This window comes from Herpailurus yagouaroundi, unplaced genomic scaffold (genome assembly GCF_014898765.1).
Source record: "Herpailurus yagouaroundi ecotype Mexico unplaced genomic scaffold, PumYag 186, whole genome shotgun sequence".
NCBI classification, from domain to species: Eukaryota; Metazoa; Chordata; class Mammalia; order Carnivora; family Felidae; genus Herpailurus; species Herpailurus yagouaroundi.
The window spans coordinates 33,638,000-33,661,042 of NW_024412417.1; the positions used below are offsets into that span (position 1 = coordinate 33,638,000).

Sequence of the window (23,043 nt, forward strand, 5' to 3'; positions counted from 1 at the left end):
TTTTTTGAGGAACCTCCACACTTTTCCAGAGTGGCTGCACCAGTTTGCATTCCCAGCAACAGTGCAAGAGGGTTCCCTTTTCTCCACATCCTCTCCAGTATCTATAGTCTCCTGATGTGTTCATTTTAGCCACTCTGACCGGCGTGAGCTGGTGTCTCAGTGTGGCTTTGATTTGTATTTCCCTGATGATGAGTGATGTTGAGCATCTTTTCATGTGTCTGTTGGCCATCTGGATGTCATCTTTGGAAAAGCGTCTATTCATGTCTTCTGCCCATTTCTTCACTGTATTATTTGTTTCTTGGGTGTGGAGTTTGGTGAGTTCTTTATACATTTTGGATACTAACCCTTTATCCGATATGTCATTTGCAAATATCTTTTCCCATTCTGTCGGTTGCCTTTTAGTTTTGTTGATTGGGGAAACAGTATTTTTAAACAAATATTTATTTTGGGAGAGCACAAGTGGGGGACGGGCAGAGAGAGAGGAGGAGAGAGGATCTGAAGCAGGCTCTGCACTGACAGGCCGACAGCACAGAGCCAGATGTGGAGCTTGAACTCCCCAACTGTGAGATCCTGACCTGAGCCAGAGTCCCAACGCTCTATGGCCTGAGCCACCCAGGTGCCCCGGAAACAGTATTTTTAAGTTAGCTAATAACTAGTCCTGCCTGAAGCGAATCTTAGACCTGCTGAATGTTTTTGTCTTTCTCCTTCCCCCATTCATATGTTGAAATACTGATGCCAGTGTGCTGGTATTAGGAAGTGGGGCCTTTGAGAGGTGCTTAGGTCTTGAGAGTAGAGCCCTCATGAATGGGATTAGTGCCTTTGGTAAAAGAGGCTCTTCAAGCTCCCTTGCACCTCCGACCTGTGAAGAGGAAGACTGAGAAGGCCTGGGGGCTATGAACCAGGAAGAGGGCCTTCAGAATGCAACCCAGCTGGCACCTTGATCTTGGACTTGCCAGCCTCCGGAACTGAGAGATAAATTTCTGTGGTTTATAAGCCACCCAGTCTGGTGTCTTATTACAGCAGCCCGAATGGCCTAAGACAAGGTCTGTTAGGCAAAATAACATGCTTGGGAAGAACTCAAGAAACCTCGTTTTAAACTTCCTTGGTAACCATATGTTCAGGGAACAAAGAGATTATTCTTACTGGGGAAGACTCCCAAGTGGAGGTTGATTTAAACCTGGGTTTCGCAACCACTGCGTGATTGACATTTTGGTCCTGATGATTCTTTGGGGTGGAGGTGGAGGCGGGTTGCCGTCCTGTGAGTTTATGTGCTTAGCTGTGTACATAGTGGTAGAAGTAGGGAAAAGTGCGTCTACGCCATCTGTCCTCTCCATCCATTCTCTTTGCTTCTCAGTCTGAATCTTTTCCCTGGAAATACTCCAGCATTACAGAAGGAGGTTTTCCCCAGCTCTGTGCAAGGGTAAAGTTTCATTCGCATAATGTGAATTTTGCACGTACATCATAAGGATAGCTATCATGTGCTAGATACTTCCCATTTATCCTGGATTATATTATTCCCTGTATACACTGTGTGTTTTTGTCAGCTCCCACTGCTATTGAAAAATAGCATAGACTGGTGGCTTAAACAATAGAAATTCATTTCTCACAGTTTTGGAGACTAGAAGCTGGAGATTGGGGCGCTGGCATGGTTGGATACTGGTAAGGACCCTCCTAGTTCACAGTAGGCCACCTTCTTGTTATATCCTTACAAGGTGGAGAGAGAGAGAGAGAGAGAGAGAGAGAGAACGAACTCTGGTGTCTCCTCTTCTTCTAATAAGGACACTGATCCCTTCTTGAGGGCTCTACCCTCAGGATGTCTAAACCTAATTACCTCCCAAAGGCCTCATCTCAAAATACCATCACCATGGGGGTTAGGCTCTCAACATACAAGTTTGGCGGGGGTTGAGATGCAGTTATTTCAGTGTTCTCCGTACTTGTTTGCTTCTAAGAATTATCTGGGGTTATTCATAAAAATACTGGTTTCCTAGAGTATCCACTAGGGACTCTGATTTAGTAGGTCTGAGAGAGTACCTGTATATAAATCTATATTTCTTTTTAAGTTTTTTTATGTTTATTTTTGAGAGAGAGAGAAAGACAGAGTGTGAGTCGGGGAGGGGCAGAGAGCGAGGGAGACACAGAATCCAAAGCAGGCTCCAGGCTCTGAGCTGTCAGCACAGAGCCCGACATGGGGCTTGAACTCATGAACCACGAGATCATGACCTGAGCTGAAGTCGGATGCTCAACTGACTGAACCACCCAGGTGCCCCAAATCTATGTTTTTGAGAACCATGTCAACTGATTCTTAAGATCACACAAGTTTTAGAAAACTACAACATTTGATTTCAATAATGCTGTGAGATAGATAATTTCCTTCAGACTGAAGATAGAGAAGGTCAGCAACTAAACCAGGGTTGTGAAGTTTTAAGTAGCATGGATGGGACAGAATTTTCAGGCATCTCTGCCCATTGTCCATTCTTGTAAGCACTACTCTGTACTGTCGCTTACAGTGTTATAATGATGAAGTTGATGGTAATATTTGCTTCCACTTTTAAAGATTTATCTGGTGGGCATTATTTTCAGTGTTTTATTATACACCTTAACTCATTCAGTTCTCACAGGAATCCTTGAGCTAGGCCCTGGATGATTCGTATTTTAGGAGGGGGAAAAATGAAACACTGAGAGGTTAAGTAATTCGCCTGAAGTCATTCAGTTACTCAAATGGCAGAATCTGGCTCTTAACTGAGGTAGTCTGGTTCTAGAGGCTACATGCTTGACCACTACTCCATATGGCCTCCATATTTTGCTCTATAATGTAGAAAAATTCTTCTTTTACTGACAGAGTCTGGGATGTTACCAAGTCTATAAATCTGTTAGAACCAGAGGACTGTCAGGAATTTATACCAGTATCTATATATATACATTTTTAAATTTATATCTAATATATTATGGTTTTCAGAATTCAATATGCATATATGTCAGATAAGTTAACAGCTACAGATTTTGGAGTTCTCTGTATTAAACGATTTTACTTTTACTATCAGTTTTTAGAAAAATGCATCAGATGAATAGTCTACTTTGTCTAACCCCTTTATGTTTTAGGTTTCATAAAACTATGCTGTTGTTGAATTCTTCAGAGGACCAAGGAATGTTTTAAAAGAGGGTATTCTCCCTCCTTTGAAAAACGAAGACCCTTCCCCCTTGTATTGAGCGCATCTGTGTTTGGTGGCCCAGATGACAGCACAATGCTTTAGTGTCCCCTCCAGGGATGGAGAATGTTCGTAATAGTGTGGCACTTGTGGGATATTAGATACATTCATATGGATGTTTATAGCAGTTTTATTTTCTTATGCAGTTATTATTCTGACCCCTAAATCTTATTTTATTGTGTTTGAAAACTTAGGTAATAATTTCAAGATGCCCGGACGTTCGAGTTCAAGTTCAGGCTCAACTGGTTTTATATCCTTCAGTGGTATAGAATCTGCTCTCTCCTCTTTGAAAAACTTCCAATCCTGTATCAGCTCTGGAATGGACACAGCTTCTAGTGTTGCCTTGGATCTTGTGGAAACTCAGAGTAAGTAACAAAACTTATTTCTTTTGTGTTTACTTTGAGATAACCTGGTGTGGAGGCATTCTAGGGATATGAGATACTGCTCACCTTTTGAGTGTTCTTGGGGCAATCACTTAATCCCTCTGGGCATCTGTTTTCTCATTGTGTTCTAAGTACCGAATAACAATGTACTGAGAATTAAATGAGATTGACTTATTCATGTTTCTTCAAATAGTTCTATGCTAGAAGAAACTGCACTAGAAATTTACAGGTTAAAACAGGAAGGTTCCTGTCCTCAAAGATCATTCAATCTAAAGTATGTGACATTTGTGAATTGTAAGGTATGCAAATGCATTATAATAAAGTTATTTTGCAGTAGTTCAAGTCTTCGTGCTTGATAGACTAAGCTTATGCTAGGGGTACCAGCTAGGAAGGCCTCTACCAAAATAGGAGAGTTGAGCTTTGATGAACATTTTTCAATCAGAAGATTTAGAAAGATGTTATTTGCTTTCTTTGGATTAGGGTTGTTTTTATTTTATGTTATATACAGAGCAGGGGAGCAACGGATTTTTGGTTGTTTTTAATATCGCTAGTTTTTAGCGATTTGATTGTGATGTGCCTTTGCATGATTTTCTTTGTTTATTGTGTCTAGTGTTCTTGAAGCTTTATGGATTCGTGGGCTTATAGTTTTGATCAAATTAAGAAAACATTTTGCCACCATCTCTTCAAATAGTTTTTGTGTCCCTCCCCTCCCTTCCCCTTCTGGAACTCTAATTACATGTGTATTGGACAGCTTGATAGTGTCCGTAAGTCACTGAGGCTAGTAGTTGATTCTTTTCAGGTCTTTTTCTGTCTGGCTTCAGCTCGAAGTGCCTCTTGCTGTGTCTTCAAGTTCATTGGTTTTGTCTTCTGCAGTGTCTACTCTTGTTAATTCTGCGCAGTGAATTTTAAATTTCAGATACCGGATTTTTCATATCTGGACATAAAAAAAAATTAAATGGAATCTTATTTCTGTCTTCTATCTCTCTTCGTTATGTTCATGTTTTTCTCTGTATTCTTGAATATACTGAACATATTGATAATACCTGATTTAATATCCTTATCTGCTAATTCTGTCTTCTCTTGTCTATTGCTTCTTCTTCACATGGACATTGTGTGTGCTATGTTGCTAAGTGTTTGGATTTTGTTGTCTTCCAGTAAAGAATTATGACATTTGTTTTGGCAGGCATCAAAGTAATTTGTGGAGTAGGCTAATCCTTTCCAGGTTAACTAAACTTGGTCAGTGCAGGTCAAGTTGGTGTAGATTTATCTTAGGGCCAATTTTGCCTTGTTACAAAGCTTGGCCTTCCTGAGTCTCTGTTGATTGCCCGGAGGGTTCAGTGAGATAACTCCACTCCACTGGATGCAATTTGAAGCTCTTCCCATCCTGTGTGAATTCTGGGAATTGATCACTGTATAGCTCCCAGCACTTTTTTCTTAGTAATTTAGGATTGAGGGGATCTCTGCAGATTCCTTGAGTGCTTTCTGTGCATAGCTCTCTCCCAGTGCTGTCTTGAAAACCCCTGTTGTCTGGGGCGCCTGGGTGGCGCAGTCGGTTAAGCGTCCGACTTCAGCCAGGTCACGATCTCGCGGTCCGGGAGTTCGAGCCCCGCGTCAGGCTCTGGGCTGATGGCTCAGAGCCTGGAGCCTGTTTCCGATTCTGTGTCTCCCTCTCTCTCTGCCCCTCCCCCGTTCATGCTCTGTCTCTCTCTGTCCCAAAAATAAACGTTGAAAAAAAAAAAAATTAAAAAAAAAAAAAAGAAAACCCCTGTTGTCTTAGCCTCTCTGAACTCTAGTCTCTGTCTGTCCTTAGTCCTTGAAGATTTGCATTCCCTGCTTGGATTCCTCCTCTCTTGTGTAGGGAGGAGGGCAATTGCGTGACTTACCTAACTTGTTTTTCGCTTTCTGCAGGACTCAGTTCTGCCCTGCCTATTGCCCCACTGTCTGAGAGCAGCTGTCAGTTTTTATTTCATCCAGCTCTCTAGTCGTTCACTGCAGGGGGGCCAACTCCACACTCCAGTTCATTCATGGCCAGCAGCAGAAATCACCCATAATTTTTAGTGGGTAGCCTTCTAAAGTTCTTAACCTTGACTTGAAGTCTAACTTGGATAAAAGTCATAATACAATCTTCAGCCATAAGAGAGAAGAGCAGTTGACGATGTTGGAGAGCAGTGACTGGATTGGGACAAATGAAAGTACAGAAGAGCATGTGGGAAAGTCCATGAATTATCTTTGTAACAGAAATGCTCCCTTTCTTCACCTCTAAGATTAGCACCCTTTCTGTTTCCCTTCTGGGTTGCCCAATTTCATCACAAATTAGAATGAACTTTGTTAAAAGAGATGTTAGTGATCACTGAGGTACCATTTTCTCACTCCGCACTGCAATTCTCTTGTTGGTAAGGGGGATTCTTGTTCCCAAGAACTTGGAGGGAACTGATGTGTATTGTTTCGTTTCCTGTTGGTTGCATTTTCCTATACCAGGTGGTTGTCCTTGTTCAACTTCTAGCTCATTTGAAATGATCACCTTTCCCTGTGCTATGTTATAGGATGTGTATCTAGGCAATTGACTTTTACTGTCGCCATGTCTACTCCTTTTTTCTCCAAGTGTGTTGGTTATTCTGGGAATACTTTATTTTTTTTTTTTAATTAAAAAAAAATTTTAAGTTTATTTATTTTGAGAGGGACAGAGAGAGAGGGAGACAGAGAATCCCAAGCAGACATCACTGTCGACACAGAGCCCGACATGGGCCTTGAACCCCTGAAATCATGAGACCATGACCTGAGCCGAAACCAAGAGTTGATGCTCAACTGACTGAGCCACCCAGGTGCCCCTGGGAATACTTTCTTTCTTACTTAGTTGGGAAACGAAATTTCTTACATTAGGAGATTTTTCAGGTAGCTGGGGCTTATTTTTCGGATTTTTAAATTTATTGTGTACTCTTCTGCTTTCTTAGGCAGAAGTACTAACTTAATTTATCAAAAGTGTTGCTGTTAATGTCATCTTTGAGCAGTTGAATTCTCATAAGCCCTTTAAGTTTAGTTAAATAAAATTGAGGAATGGCCCTTTTTTTTTTTTTAAAGTTTATTCATTTTGAGAGAGAACGAGAGAGTGCATGCACGTGCACTCAAGCTTGTGACCAGTGTGGGGAGGGACAGAGAGAAGAGAGGACCCTAGGCAGGCTCCGTGCTATCCGTGCAGAGCCACACGCTGGGCTCGATCTTAGGAACCACGAGATCATGACCTGAGGCGATATCAAGAGTCAGACACTCAACCGACTGAGCCACTCAGGTGCCCCTAGGAATGGCCCTTCGAAAACATTAATGTACCTCAGGTTGTGTCCTCTCTCCTCTCTGCCAGGAAAGGAAGGGTTTGAAAAGAAGGAAAAAAGAGTTTTGTCAGAAACTCATACTGTTACAGGCAGTTGCTCTTAAAATGTGAGAATTAAATAGTTGGTCTCTGTACATATTCAAATTAATATTTTAAAAGTGCAAAATCAAAACTAATCAGTAGAGCAAGTCTTTGAAATTCCTTTATGTGCTTATGCTGCCTCTATTAACGTCTTTGATGTCACCTGTCACATGAAGAGGCCTGGGTTTGCAAGACTTGCTTTTCAGAGTTGATTTTTTTCCTCCTAAGTGATAGTTTTGCAGTTACCCACAGAGTAAGGGATGGCACTTAATTGTGACTGTGTGGACCACAGTCATACTGATCCATTTTTTTTTTTTTTTTACTTCAAATATATAGTTCTTTAATTTTGAGTAAATAGATATTAAAATTCAGGGTTCTTTTTTTTCCAAAGGAGGGCATAATATAAAGCTGAGTTTAAAGAAATGCATACTTGTAAATAAATATTTGGACTGCTTTTACTGAATCCTAGGTGTTTTAAGTTGCTGTATGAGAAATTAAATACGTTCTCTAAGATCTAAATAGAAAATAAACAATTTAGCAAGGCTTCATTAGATCTGCTTTTCTCCTGATTACTTTATAACATAATTGCACAAAGCAGATGTATGCAGTGAGCTTTTCTGTGGCATCTATTCTCATTAGGGTAGCTGACTCTTAATTTAAAAATCGGCAGTAGTCTACCTCCTTGGCTTTTCATGTGTTCCCAGGTAAGCTCCGCCCCCACTTAAAATGCAGTAACATGCCATATCCCGACATCCTGAAACCAGTTAATGTTTTCTCTTTGTCTCACAGTTGTTGTTGTTTTTCATATTTATATTGTATTTCACTGTGTTAATATGTCTGATCTTCCCTTTGAACCTGGTCTCCTTGGGGCAGAGACCCCAGGGTGCTCATCGGATGTTTTCAGAGGTTGGGACTTAATTTGATGTTTGTCAGGTGTTGAGTGTGTATGAGTTACGTAATAAGTGTCTTTGAAGACTGTTCTCCAAATACAGTTATTTGAATCCACTATGTAGAAAATTAAGTTGTTTTCAAAAATTAGAAATTGTGTGTTTTAATTTGTAAACCTAGTTTTTTAAGGCTTTGCATTTAATTTTTGTGTAAGAGCTAATTCAGTGCGTCAGAACCACTTAGAGAGCTTGTTAAAACACAGATTGCTCGGGGCGCCTGGGTGGCGCAGTCGGTTAAGCGTCCGACTTCAACCAGGTCACGATCTCACGGTCCGTGAGTTCGAGCCCCGCGTCAGGCTCTGGGCTGATGGCTCGGAGCCTGGAGCCTGTTTCGGATTCTGTGTCTCCCTCTCTCTCTGCCCCTCCCCCGTTCATGCTCTGTCTCTCTCTGTCCCAAAAATAAATAAACGTTGAAAAAAAAAAATTAAAAAAAAAAAAACACAGATTGCTCAGCCCCACCATCAGAGTTTCAGTAGGTCTGGATGAGCCCAAGAATTTGCATTTCTAACAAGTTACCAGGTGATGCTGATGTTGACGCTGCTGGTCCATGGACCTTACTTTGAGAACCAGGTGTAATCATCATTTCCTAGTTGGCAGGAAACTTCCACCACTAGGTGGCACCAGAATACTTCTTATGAGGTAGCCTTTGGCCTTAAAGATGGGTTTGTTGACTGCGGAGTTCAAGATTGTGCAAAAGGTAAAATCGCCGAATTGTTGGCATTTTGTAGCTTAGAGCCTGAGTTATTCCATCTATCTGAGAAAACAAACATGCTGACTGTATCAGACCAGAGAAACTATAGGCCTATGAAGGTTACATTTCAAGATGAACTCTTCCAGGAAGGAGGAATAACCGCACATTTCCACTAGCTTCGTTTTCAATTACGCAGGCTATTCATTTGCCAGTGATAGATGTTGACCCTGTCATAAGACAGAAACATACACTGCCGCTTTGTTATTTATTACTCTGAGTTATCAGATCTTGATTTTTGTTGTTGATTTCATTTAAAAACCACTCTTAAAAAGGTTTACATGTTCTGTTCACAAAAATATGTCATTTTGTCCTTCTACTAGAGGGCCAGTAGTGTTTGGGCGGTTTTAGGAGGTTAAAAAGTGTGAAATGTGCTTTCCTTTCCCAACTGGCTTCCTCAGTCAGAAAGTTGAGTAGTTTCCTTTTTGAGCGGGGGAGAGGAAGGTTTGAGCAGTTTGCCTCACCTCACCTCTTGTTGCTGTGTTTTCCCACCACAGAAACTTCCAACCATCCCAACACCTCCAGGTTTTCTCTCTTCCACTGGCTGTAACGACTTGAAGGTTTGCATGGTTTCTCTGCACGATGGAATGTGTGGAAATCACTGCTTCTGTGCTCTCCTGTTTGCTAAGCTCTCCTGTTTACAATGGGATGTCACTTTCTGAAATAGTAAATGAGTCATATTTTAGTTTTTGAAACAGAATATGTATAGTATCTGAATACCGCCTGGGTTCTTCTAGACTCTTAATAATCTTTCCGTTGATTCTACTTATTTATATTTGGAGCAAAGGCATGAGTTAGGTTTCGGTGGCCTAATAGGGTATGAAAATGACTAATGCAGAAAAAAACGGAGTTGGAATCACTTGATCAGATTTAAAAATTAGACTAGCACTTTATCATGTTTTCTTTGATCGTTGGAAAGAATTAAGACTAGTTTCATGTTAGGCAAAGATGACAACTCCAGACAGAAGAACAGACTTTAGGATCGATTTTGAAACAGCAGTTTCCTTTTTAGAAAATAAAATTTTGTCTGGTGGTAAGCAGAAAGGAGCTTTTATTAGGTTGGTGATTAACAGTTGAAACCAATTTGATCATTTTAGAGAAGATTGGTATCATTCAGGCCTATTTTTCCTTCGGTCTGTACTTTGAAACTGAGGTTATATGTTCTTGTGCACAAGTGTGAAGCATTATCTGTATATTACAGCACCGTCCAATAGAAATACAGTGTGAGTCACATGTGCAATTTAAGCTTTTCTGTTATCCTTATCATAAAAAGTAAGAGGAGAAATGAAATTCAGTAATATTTTATTTAATCCCATGTGCATAAAATATTATTTCAATACGTTTAATATAAAAGTGGAGTTATTTTTACATTTTTTTGGTACCAAGTTCAAAATCCTTCAGTCCGTCTCCATCTGGACCAGCCACATTTCATATGCTGCTTAATAGCCACACGTGGCAGGTGGCTACGATGATGGACAGCAGTGGTTATATAAGTGATTTCATTTTTCAGTGGCTATCAGAGGACGGCAAGAATGTGTAAGGGTAGTTACATCAACTAGTTTTGCAGCTTTTTAGCCGTTTTGGTGACTATTGAAATCAAACCAGTTGGCAAGAAGAGACCATACTGTTTACTGATGTGTGTGTGTGTGTGTGTGTGTGTGTGTGTGTGTGTAGTTGTTACTCCTCTACCACTGGTGGGATTGTCATTTTAAGTTTTTCCCCAAATTGTTTAGCCAGCTTAAAATTACTTCTGGGGATCTTATTAATATTTGGTTCCGTCCAAAATGTTATATGCTGATTTGACTCCACACCTACAGTACTTTGATATTTTGTAGCTAATGTGGTAAATTAGTTTCTTAGGATACTGGGCAACCCAGAAGGGTCCAGCCTCTTAACTTCTGCAGCCAGAATACTCTAGTCGCTGTAAATAATTAGGCCAGTCAGCAGTTGACCTTGGAAATGCTAATTTGTTTGTCCCTGGGTGCTGCAAAAGCGGGCTTTCCCTTTCCCTCCCAGGATGGGAGTTAAAACCTTGTTTGGGGAAGTTCTAAGGCACTTGGGGCTAGCTCCTCACACACCTGCTTTGTGCTCATTTTTGCATTGGGACCGAGTTAAAAGAGGAGTATTCCTTGCAGGAATTTCTTTGAAGGCCTCGTGGAGTTATGTTTTAATGGACTTTGAGAGCAAGTTTATTTCCCTTTGGATCTGCCCTTCTTCCTAGCACCATTCGCCGTAGTGATGGTTGATTAAGAAGGATTTCATCACTATTTCCTTAAATTTCTTAAATTTATTGAAAAAGGACATGGAAGCCATCTTTTATCCCTTCGATTTAGTATTTAATCAGTGCTGTTGTAGCGTCAGATCCAGAAGAAGGTAGCTAAAAAAAGAAAGTAGAAAGAAATGTTAGTCGGAAAAGTTACACCCACTGAGAAGTTATAGGCAGTAGATAGAGGAGGAGAGAGAAAATTTATGAAATCCAGAGTTTCTGTCTCTAAACTGGTGGTGGCAGCAGTGGTGGCTTTTACTTTAAGACAAAGATGTAGGTTTCCTTTTCTTTGGGGCAGTGCTCAGGCGAAGTAATTTTCCCTCTTTACTGTACAATACTGATTCAGAACATTTGTTTGAGCTTACTTTTCACTCTTCCTAGATAATTGTTAGCACTTTATGTTGATCGGTCACCAATTGTTGATTGGCCCATGCCCTCTAGAAGCTAATAATTGAGTTAGCGGATAAGACAAGTACGTGTAAAGATAAAGGAAAAACTTCATAGTAGTAAATGTCTGTTCTAAATGAGATCATGAGTCTTTCTGTCCTCTTCATGACTTTTTACGTTCTGACCTAGCAGCCTGATTTTATATCCAGTAAGCACATGTGTTTTCAGACTGTACATATTGGGCAATTTAACAATAGTGAACATAGTGCTTTTTGTGTGGCAGCCATGCTCTAAATGCCTCATAGGTATTCGTTTAATCTTTACAGCAGTGCTCTCGGGTAGGTAGGTAACATAGTCGCTTTAACATAGGAGTACACTGAGCCTTGAGGTTGAGGAAGGACTGGGTACCATTCTCTCACAATAACCTATTTCAGATTGGAAATAACACATTTTACTTATTTACTCTTTGCATAGTCTCAGTCTGTTGTCCTTGTAAGTGTCACTTTCCCCTTCTCAATTGCAGCAAGCTTTGAGATAAGTCCCCTTATCTAGTCAAGTATTGCTTATGCCTGTGCTTATTATAGAGACAGCCCGTTTGCTGGGCTCTATCACCATTGTACCTGAAGATGAGAGCTTCTCATTAAAACAATTTGGAGAGTCCATTCTGTGCTAATTTTTGACTTAGAAGGTTCCCTTGCTGAACTTACAAAAAAAAAAAGTTTTCCCTAGGACTATATTTATAAATCTCAATTACCATGTTGTAGATCATCCTTGTTTGATCATGTCTCTAGCCATGACCAAAGCATCTGGCATTTACTCTCTGCAAATAGTAGCTATTAATTTCTATGCCCGTTTTAAACCAGAGAGCATAGTGTACAAGAATGTTCATGGTGTCACCGGCCACACCCCTCTGAACACCCTGTCAGAGAGACTGGATTTAGTTCTACCAGGGTGTGCTTTTCACATGACTTCCTCTCCCTAGAATGCTCTCTCTCCCTATTGACTGATTGAAGGGCACCTATTCTCTTTCAAGGCCAAGCTGAAGTCTTATCTTTTTTTCTACAGGTAATTCTCCTCCCACCTAGACCATACTGAGTTTCCTCTGAGTTGGCCATGCATTCATCCATCACAGCAATAGAGTACTTCTTTGCATTTAATTGTTTATAAAATCTATATTCCTACCACTAGATACAGGAGTTTGAAAACGTCAGTTAATAACATCCTGTTTCCCAACCAGGTTTTGGCTTTCTGTCTGTGTTGCAGCTGTCCAGTTCTGCTGTAAATAATCTATAAAGGCTATACTTGACTGACCCCCGGTCTAGACCAAAGTCTTCCTGTTCATATGTATACATACACATATATATATGGCAAAGAATGGGTTGAATATAATGTATAAAGTCTATACTGACGCCTGGTCTAGACAAAAGTCCTTCTGTGATAGTCTTTATTCATATATGTATATAAGGTGAAGAATGGGTTAAATTTTGCACAATCAAAACACAAAGTGATATCTGAAAAGGGATTGTGGAGAGGATAGCAGAAATGTTCTTACAAATAACTTTTTTCCCTAACTCATTAAATTACTGGTAGAAAATAACTTCTGATTTCACATAAAAGAGTGTAATGTGAGCTTTAAGAGCTTCTGTATCAAGCTTCTGTATCATGTGAAAAATCCTACTTGTAAAGGTTTTCTAGTCATGTAGATCCCCATTGAAGTGGATGTGCTTAATCATGTTTTAATTTCTCCTTTCCAAGAGCCATTTATGTTTTTTAAAGTTAGTTCCATGGAGCGCCTGGGTAGCTCAGTCGGTTAAGCGTCCGACTTCAGCTCAGGTCACGATCTCGCAGTCGGTGAGTTCGAGCCCCACGTCAGGCTCTGGGCTGATGGCTCAGAGCCTGGAGCCTGCTTCTGATTCTGTGTCTCCCTCTCTCTCTCTCTGCCCCTCCCCCATTCATGCTCTGTCTCTCTCTGTCTCAAAAATAAATAAACGTTAAAAAAAAAAATAAAAATAAAAAAATAAAGTTCCACAAATTGTTTACTGAGTACCTAAGTGACAAACACTATGCTAGAAATGTAGAGATAGGAAGATACTCTCAACAAATTTCTAGATCTTGCTACAGATACTTTCTTTCTTAATAATCCCATGAAAATGAAGTAGACATTGGATGGAGGAGAGGGGCAAAGCTCAGAGGGGTTGAGTGATGTGTCTGAATCACAAAGTTTAGTTTGACTGGATGGTACTTACATCCAAGATAGCTTCACACATGCACACACACGCACTCATTCTTGTGTATGTCATCATGTCCTCTGCCAGTCCTAATTGCCTTTGTATCTATAGGTATTAGGTTTGGTGCCATGAATAAAGAATCCCTCATTATGGGATACAGTTTTGCTGTGATGAAATTTATTTCAGCAACTTACAGTCTATCACCTTAATTCACCTTCATGGCATTTTATTCATGCTAACCTAGTTTTCTTTTTAATCCCTCCCAATCACTCTTCTAATCTCCATTAGCGCCATTATTCTTTTGTTCGGTGACTTTTTAAAAATAACCGCTTTATTGAGATATATAATTCACATACTTTATCATTCACGTATGTAAAATGTCTAATTTAGTTGTGTCTAATATATTCACAGATACTTTATTTACTCAATTTTAGAACATTTTCATCACCTCCAAAAAAAGAAATCCTGTCCCCTTTACCTGGCGGTGCCTTTCTATCCCTCCCCATTCTCATCAGCCCTAAGGAGCCACTAATCTACTTTCTTCCTCCATAGATTTACCCGTTCTGGACAGTGGATGTAAATGTAATCACATAACATGTGGCCTTGGTGACTGACTTTGGTCACTTAACATGATGTTTTCAAGGTTCATCTGTGTTATAGTGTGTACTTAACTACTTCATTCCTTTTTATGACCAAAGAATATTCTACTGCATGGTTAAAACACATTTTACATATGCATTCATCAGTTGATGAACATTGGGTTATTATTATTAATATTATTAAGAAATATTATCCTATTATTAGGATATTATTAAAAAATGCTGCTGTGAACATTTGTATGTGAGTTGGTATCTCCTTGTGGGTTTGATTTGCATTTCCCTGATGATTAGTGATGTGAAATATCTTTTCATGAACTTACTGGTGACTTGTGTATCTTCTTTGGAGAACTGTCTATTCAGATCCGGTGCCCATTTTCAAACTGAGTCATTTCTGTTTATATTTTTGAGTTGTAAGTGTTCTTTATATATTCTAGATATGAGTTTATTAACATATATGATTTGCAAATTTTTTCTCCATTCTTTGGGTTTTTAAATTTTCATGATAGTGTTCGTTGAAGCGAAGTTTTTAATTTTGATGAAGTCCGATGATCTGCTTTTTCTTTGGTTGCTGTGCTTTTGGTATCAAACCTAAGGACCCATTTCTCAATCTGCCGCCTGGCAAATTTATCCCTGTTTTCTTTTCTAAGAGTTTTATAGTTTTAGCCCTTACAGTTAGATTCATTTCGAGTTCATCTGTAGTTTGAATTAAGAGTCCAGTTTCAGTCTTCTGCATGTGGCTATTCAGTTGTCCCAGCACCATTCCTTCCCCTGCTGAGGGATCTTGGTACCTTGCTGCACGTCAGCAGACCATAGACACACAAGAGTTTATTTTTGGATTCTCAGTTCTGTTCCATGGATGGATTCTGTTTGCTTATCTTTATGCCGATAGCAGCCTGTCTTAGCTGTTGCTTTGTAGGAAGTTTTGAAATCAGGAAGTATAGTCCTCAAATTTTGTTCTTCTTTTTAAAGATTGTTTGGAATATTTGGAGTCTCTTGTACCTCTGTATGAATTTTAGGATCAGTGCATCAGTTTTTTTCTACAAAGAAGCCAGCTGGGATTCTGATAGGGTGGCATGGAATTGTAGATCAATTTGAGGAGTTATTACCATCTTAAAAATATTAAGTCTTTTGATACATGACCATAGGATTTTTTTCCACATTTATTTAGATCTTTAATCTCTTTCAGCAGTGTTTTCAGAGTATTAGTCTTACACTTCTTTTGTTAATTTATTTCAAAACATTTCAGTTTTTTTGATTCTACTGTAAACGTAATTTTCTTAATTACTTCTCAGAAGTATACACTTGATTTTTATGTTGATCTTCTATCTTGCAACCTTGCTGAACTCGTTTAGTAGTTCTAACAATTTTTTTTAGTGTATACGTTCGGATTTCCTATATACAAGATCATGTCATCTGCGGATAGACATAGTTGTATTTCTTTCCAATTCGTTTGCCTTTTATTTATTTTTCTTGCCTAATTTCCCTGGCTAGAACCTGCAGCATGATGTTAAATACAAGCGGCAAGAATGGACATCCTTATCTTGTTCCCGATCTTAAGGTGGAAGCATCCAATCTTTTCATCAAGCATAATGTTTGCAAGAGAACTGCCTTCCTCCTGCAGTGTCCTTCCCGCACCCTCTACTGAGAAAGCTTAGCATAATGCTCACTGTAAGGAGAAATACTTACAGCAGTTTCATCCATTATCACGGAGTGTGTATTAAAAAGCGAATTTTGAGCCGGAAGCCAATGCAATGATTAACTGGCACAGCACACACATGAGCCAGTGGAAGAAAGCTTTCAAGGTGCTGTGAAAGAAGCCATGTTTCCGGAAACAATGGGGGGCGCCCTGGGGTTAGTAGTTCATTCTTGCTGAGGACCGTGGGGAGAGGAGAAATTTCGTAGAGGAGATGGTGACAAAAAGATGAGTTTCTCACAGAGTGGGAAGGGCTATTTCTGAGGGCAGCAAAGGTGAGAAGAGGTGTGGGGAGCCTGCTGTGGAGATCTGTGACGCGTCTGAGGCTTTACCCCCCTTGCGAGCCAACAAGTTAGCCTGCCACAGTTTCCTGGGTGCTGGCAGAAGACGGGAGACTCCCAGGGCAGAGACAAAGGTCTTTCTTTCTTGTTGCACGTTAAGTAGTGGGAATATCACTTGTCCATAGGGTCGCCTTGCTGACCGCCACCTCAAGTCCTCCCGGGGGTGATCTGGAAGGGCCCAGGGTGGTACTGCAGCCTGTCTGTGTCACAGCTGAGGACCCTCCAGCTCGGGGTGCCCAGATTTTTATAACGGGGAAGACACCTCCCCACCTTTTGGACCTGGAGGAAGAGACAGTATGTTTCTTACACATCCCTCTGCTCTGGAGGAACACCCTCTCTCAGTTTTCTAAAGCTTTATTCATGATACAGACATCCTTGGAAAGATAGTCTGGAACAAAAGGGCAGTTAGTGCCTCTGCTTCAAGATGTACAGAGATGTGTGGGAGCCCTCAAGAATTGATTCCCAACACCTGACAGATTCAGGGAGCTTTGATTTGGGCCTTTCTGATATTCTTACCACCACATCTTGCAGCGTCAGCACTTAACCTCCATCAAGATGTAGTACATCTCTCCACGTAGCATCGCCATTTCCCTTTTGGCCAGTTAGGGCCGCACAGTGCTTTGGTTGGCTAGGCAGAGTAACTTAGGACTTTGAGAACCGGTTCTGGAATCCAAGAACCTGGGTTCAAGCTCAGCTCTGCCAGTTATTAGCATTGTGACTTCAGGTAAGCTTTGCTTTCTTCATTTGTAAAAAGGGGATAATATTGTAAAAGAGCCACTAATATCTAATGAGTATTTAACTGTGCGCCCACACACGGCTCCCTTGCACCCTCCTACCTTATTTAGGGTTGACACGAGAATTAAATTACATGTATAAAATGCTCTCCACTATGCTTGGCCCACAGTACTCACATTTTATTGGTCAATTATTTTGTTTTCGTTAATAATTACGTGGGCCTTTTGCAGGTGAGAGAGCTGGATCCTTAAGAGCTCTTGGTGCAGAGTTAGTATCGTACAAAATTAGTGTTGTACACTTAGCCCTGGTTAAAATGCAAGTTCTGCCGTCTACTGTGTGACGTTGAACCAGTTACTTCCCTGCTTTGAGCTTCCTTTTCATTGCATGTAAACTATAGACAGTGTCTTCTTTTCATGGTTGTTCCTAGTTTGAAACAGTTTATATGCTTTGAATACAGTGTTTTACCTCCTACCTTGGCTGGTCAGTCTGTAAACACTGCCTTTGGTCATAAAGAGAATTAGCAGAAAAACATTTAAAGCGTATACTTTATAGTTCAGATAAGGAACGGCACCAAGAATGTGTGTGGAGTAAAGGCCAAGTGTGCGGGAGACAGGGGGAGGGGAAGGTGGACATTATCTCCTTCACAGGAAAAGGAGTGACATTTATGATGGGGTTTAAGAAGCAGAAACGTGTTCTCGTTTTAGAAAATTAGTGCAGGATTTAATTTCAAGCAAAAAGGATCAGAGCTCCTGTGGGACAGTCTAAAATAGACAATTAAACCAGTTAACAAAGAAAGGTAATGTAATGTGTTGCACAGAAGATGCAGTTTTTTGTTAGTGTTCTCTGTTCTCTTGAAATAGAGCCTTCCAGGGTTTTTTGGTAGTTTTGGAATTTCTTCAGTTTGAAAGAATTCCCTTATACCTGCCTTTTCTTTGTTCTCTTAGTGCTAAACTTATGAGAGCGTCTGGATCTTGACTGGAACTTAATAATATTGAAATGGGTAGTGTTAGCAGCAACGTGTTTTTATCATTTTTATCAATTTTATCATTTCCAGAGTGCACTGTGTACCTGTGTTTAGATACTAATTGGGAAGCAGGATGCGAATGGTAGTTGTTCCTATAAGGACCCCCCTGCCAGTTTCACATTCCAAATACCTAGAAACGTATTAGACCCAAATCATGTGAGAGATGACCGGGAAAGTTCTACGAGGTATCCCAGATGCTCACCTGTGAAGCAGTTTCTTTCCTTTTCCTCTTTCAGTTTTTGGTTAACTGATCATATGTTCCAGTAATTTACTTTTCACACAGATATTTAACAAATATTTGCATATTCACTGCAAGGACACTGGTTTTGCTTTTCATCCTTAGCATTCTTGGCCATAGGAGGTTCCCAAGTGGAGGAACCGGTCAAAATATAAACAAAATTCCTTACATAATCTGCTTGTCACATTTTCAGATAGTTACGGCACAAGGAGAGCAAGTGACTGCTATGTGAACAGAGATTTTAACATACTTTCGTTCTGTATTTATTTAATGATTTTGGCTGGTCCCAGTTGAGTACCATGGAAATAGATTTCTCAAAAGAACCTTGAGAAAATATATTTGCTGAAATTTGATTTCATCTATTAGAGTTTAACAGGTGACTGATTTAACTTTGCTTTTTCCTGAAGAAATCTAGATCTGGTAAAGCAAAGAAATTTAAAATACAGGACAGGTGCACATACTTTTATTAGAGGTATTGCATGTTTATCATGTCCTTCAGTAATTATTCACCAGTGGTGGCCCCCAGCAATCTTCCCATCATTGTACTTGCATGGTCTTCCTCACATCAAGATAAGGAGCTTACTGGGGGTAATCTGTTAAGTAGCAGTAGATGGAGTTGGTACCAGGAACGAGATTTCAACACATGTTGACACGTGCCCGTATTGCTGTGAAACAAACTACCTAAAACTTAATGTTTTAAAACCACAGACTTTTCTTCTTCTTTTTTTAATGTCTCATGATTCAGTGGGTTGACTGAACTGGGCTGGGAGGCTCTTTCACTCCATGTGATGTCAATTAAGATGGTGGACATTGTTGGGGGGTGGCGCTCACCTGGGTTGCAACTTGCAAGGTGACTCACTTACACGGTTGGCAGTTGATCCTGCCTGTTAATGGACACTCAGATGGAATTATTGATCAGAGTTTGAGGATGCTATTTCATACAGCGTCTCCATGTGGTGTGGGTTTTTCCCAGCATGGTAGCTTTTTTAAGAGGAAGGAAGTAGAAGTTGCCAGACCTGTTAAAACCTGGGCTCAGAAGTTCCAGAGCATCACCTCCAGTGTAACTGAATACATCAAATCCATCACAGGGCTAGCCTCAGTTCATGCAAAAAGAAAATAAAGTCTGTCTATCACTGTGAAGGTAGCATTCATATCGGGATCAAAGGCTTAATACTACATGTACTAGGTATTGCAAATACAGCAGTGACTAAAATAGACCTGGCCACTGGGTACGGAACAGAGCCTGGAGAGAATTAGGAAAGGGTCAGAATGTGGTGGTAGGCTCTCATAGGTCAAGTTAAGAAGTTGGGGTTTTAGGGCAGTGAGAAGCTGTTAAAAAGTTTTAAAAACAGGAATAAGATAGTTGATATTTTGCATTAATTCTCTGGCTGTGATACGGGGAATGGCTTCCTAGGAATGAGTGTGGAGGAAGGCCACCCAGTTGGCGGGGTGTTGCAGTTAGTCCCCTGGCATTAGATGATAGTGACTTGGACTAGGAAGGTGACACGGGTGACGAGAAGTCAGATTCTTAAAGGAGGAATAATTGATGAAACTCCATGATTTATTGAATGTGAAAATTGAGAGAAAGGAAGAAGTCAACGGCGGTTATTCAAATTTTTGTCTTTAGCATAACCATATTGATAGAGGCTCCTACTATCAATTTACTTTACTCTTTTGACCCTAGAGATGCATGTAAAACAGTTTCAGAATTATTAGCCTGTACCTCCATGACAAACAGCTTCGCTTACAGTGCTTAGGTACAGGTCTTTTTGTCTTTGGTCTTACAGTTTTCACTCAAAACCCTGTGTAAGGCTACCTCCGTCAGTTCCCCCTCGCCCTTCAGTGAGGTTAAGTCAAACATTTGTAATAGAGTTAAATTTCTTTGTCATAGTCTGCATTCTGTCCTCCTTCCCCTGATAACTGATGGCTGCTTTGTTGTTCTCATTGTCTTGTATACATTAAAGTTCTTAGGGAGTTAAATTTGTATGGATTTTGACGCTTTGCAGTCTCTTTTTGAAAATGTGTACTAGCCAAGGACATACCGTGATATCTGCTGGCAGCACTGTTGGAAGTGTAAGGCTGAAAGCAGGACTCTGAATGAGGCCATGGTCAGGTTTATAGGTCAGGATTAATGAATCAGGGTTAATGAATCTTCTGTTTTTAGAGGTCAGGAATAGCCCTTATATCAGGAACTTGCATTAGTCACATGCTTGGTGGGGTTTAGAGGATTAGGCAGAGCTCAGATATCAGGTAGAGAGTTGAATCAGGGCTTAGATATTGGAACTTAAGTGATGGCAAAGAGAATCTTCATGGAAGGACCATATTAGCTGTACCTGTTACACAGCCAACAGGTGCAACACTCGTAACTACGGCGGGTTCTGAAATGGAAAAAATGCCTGGAGATTGTAGGTACTTGAAGGAAGGGATTCCTTCTTTGAAATCCTGCAGAAATATTTCTTAAACTGCGGTCCTCAACCAGCCTGCCTCAGAAACATCTGGGAGGCTTATTGAAAAGTTGCAAAATCAGAGTTTCTGGAAGCAGTGCCCAAGAATCAGCATTTTAAACAAACAACCCAAGTAATTCTGGTACATCCTGAAGTTCGAGAAGGAGAATCGTTCTGTAGTGAACGATGAGGTGCCTTGCACCAAGTAGGTGCACTCTATGTGTTTATTAAATTGAATTGCACATTAGCTCTGATAACGTTCTGATAATAGTTCTGAGTAGAGGGCTGACTTAGCAAGCAATACTAATAAAAACACCTAATGCTTACTAAGTGTTTATTCTGTACTAAGTGCTCTTTGACGATTAGCTCATTTAATTTGTATGAAGAAGATACTGTTGTTATCCTCTTAACAGAAGACTGATAAAAATAAGGTTCAGAAAGTTTAGATAACTTGCCCCAAATCACAAAAAGTTCTTAAGTGGTAGGTCCGGAATTCAAACTCAGGCATTCTGCCTGTAGAGTCCGTGTTATTTATGGCATTGTGAAATATTTGGCTTTGGGGGTTCGTGCTATGCATCCCCATAGTTTCAGAGACAAACCAATCTAAGGAAGAGTAAGAAGCTTAAAATCACACTACCATTTCAGTGCTTCTGCAGCTAAAAGTTTGTGTGTGTTCACATTTTACTGTATTCAGCTTTCTAGGGAGTAATGGTGTAGTGAGTGATGTTCTTGAGTCCTAAGGAGAGGCACGTCTCTTAAAACAATGTCAAAAATAGTTAAAAACGGATACAACTTTAAAGAAAATAATTTGTCAGTCCCACATTAATGTAAAACTATAGTACCATAGAGCATAAGGGTGAGAGACCGGATTTATAGACCTTTAGACCTGAAATGGCCTATTCAGGTCATCTACTCCAGCTCCCTCTTAAAAATAAGTGAACTGAGCCCCAGAAAACTCAAAATCTCTCAGCAAATTATCATTAGCCCCAGACGTCCCCATTTCCGCTTTCATTTTGTTTCTATCTTACGTCTCTTTATGAAACAATTAAAATTTATAACTCGAATTATTTTAAAAATCCATTCCATTTAGATGAACCTAATTAAAAGTTGCACTGATATTCACTGGAGGTTGACAATTTGTAGCTGAAATTAGAAGCAAATCTATTTTGGTAAATTTGGAAGGAATGTTGGGTGCAAAAATAGATGTGAGTAAAATGACTTAGTAGAAAAGTTTGTTTTAAAACAAAGGCTTTTGTAGAATGCATTATTTATGGGATCTTACGTTCGGTTTTGGTTTTCTAGCATTTTAAAAGGCCTGAAATAATTCAGGAATATAAAAATAGGAAAACAGCTGGTTGAGTTCTAGATTTGTTGAAAATGTGGATTTGAAGTAACAGTTCCTCTTTGTCTTAAAATTCTGTGAATTCAAAGAGTCTCAGAGAAAAGGCAAATTCATGATTTTAACTTTAAAACATACATTAAAATGGTGGCTCTCAAATTTTACCACACTTTGGAATCAGATCGCTGTTTCCCACCAGATCCAGTTGTCTGGTGGACGGCCTGAGAGCCTGCATTTCTAACAAGTTCCCAGGCAGGGCTCATGCACCTGGTCGGGTGACCACACTTTGAGAACTACTGCATTGGAGAAAACAAATTATAATAAAAAGCAATCATAATTTTGTGAGGTAATTATAGACTAAAAGCTGGTTTCTTTGATACCTGCTACGTAAAAAATTTCTGTTGACTCATGTCTTCATACTTTTATAGGAATAGTAAAACCATAATGAAGACACTGAGAGACGTTATGATATTTGAAGTCCCTTCTGAGTCATTGTGATAAGATGAAATTATATTAAATGTGGTCTATATTATATGGTAGAATGTGATCTTTTAGGAATATAGTTGTCTGAAAATTAGGAATCTGTGTGGGGGATACATTAGGGTAGTTCTCGTGTCCTCATCAACACTTGATGTGGGCAGTCTGTCTTCTTAATTTCAGCTATTCTAATAAATACGCACTGGTATGGTGTTTCAGTTTGCACTTCTCTACTGACCAATCATGCTGAATACTTTTTCATGAGCTTATCTGCCATGTACCTCTTTGGTGAAGTGTCTATCCGAATATTGTTCCCATTTGTTATGGCTTATTATTATTATTATTATTATCTGATACTGAGAATACATATATGTATTCTGAATACAGTTTTTTTTTTTATGGGATATATGATTTGTGAGTATTTTCTCCCAGTCTGTGCTCTTAACAGATTATTTGGAAAAGCAGAAGTTTTAAATTTTTGTGATGTCCAGTTTATCAATTTATTCTCACAATTTACAGATTGTGCTTTGGTGTATTTAAGACCTCTTTTCCTAACCCAAGATCTCAAGGTTTGGCTTCATA

The 23,043-nt window shown here is 39.8% G+C and overlaps 1 protein-coding gene across 2 annotated transcripts in view; it reads left to right on the forward strand.

Annotated features, from left to right (window-relative positions):
• Positions 1 to 23,043, forward strand: part of NSMCE2 (NSE2 SUMO ligase component of SMC5/6 complex) — a 217,077-nt gene that overhangs the window by 1,903 nt on the left and 192,131 nt on the right. For both annotated transcript variants that reach the window (XM_040494407.1, XM_040494408.1), the window contains exon 2: positions 3,401 to 3,571. In XM_040494407.1, the coding sequence (XP_040350341.1) occupies positions 3,415 to 3,571 (157 nt within the window). In that variant the 5' untranslated portion in view covers positions 3,401 to 3,414. The remainder of the gene's footprint in view (positions 1 to 3,400; positions 3,572 to 23,043) is intronic.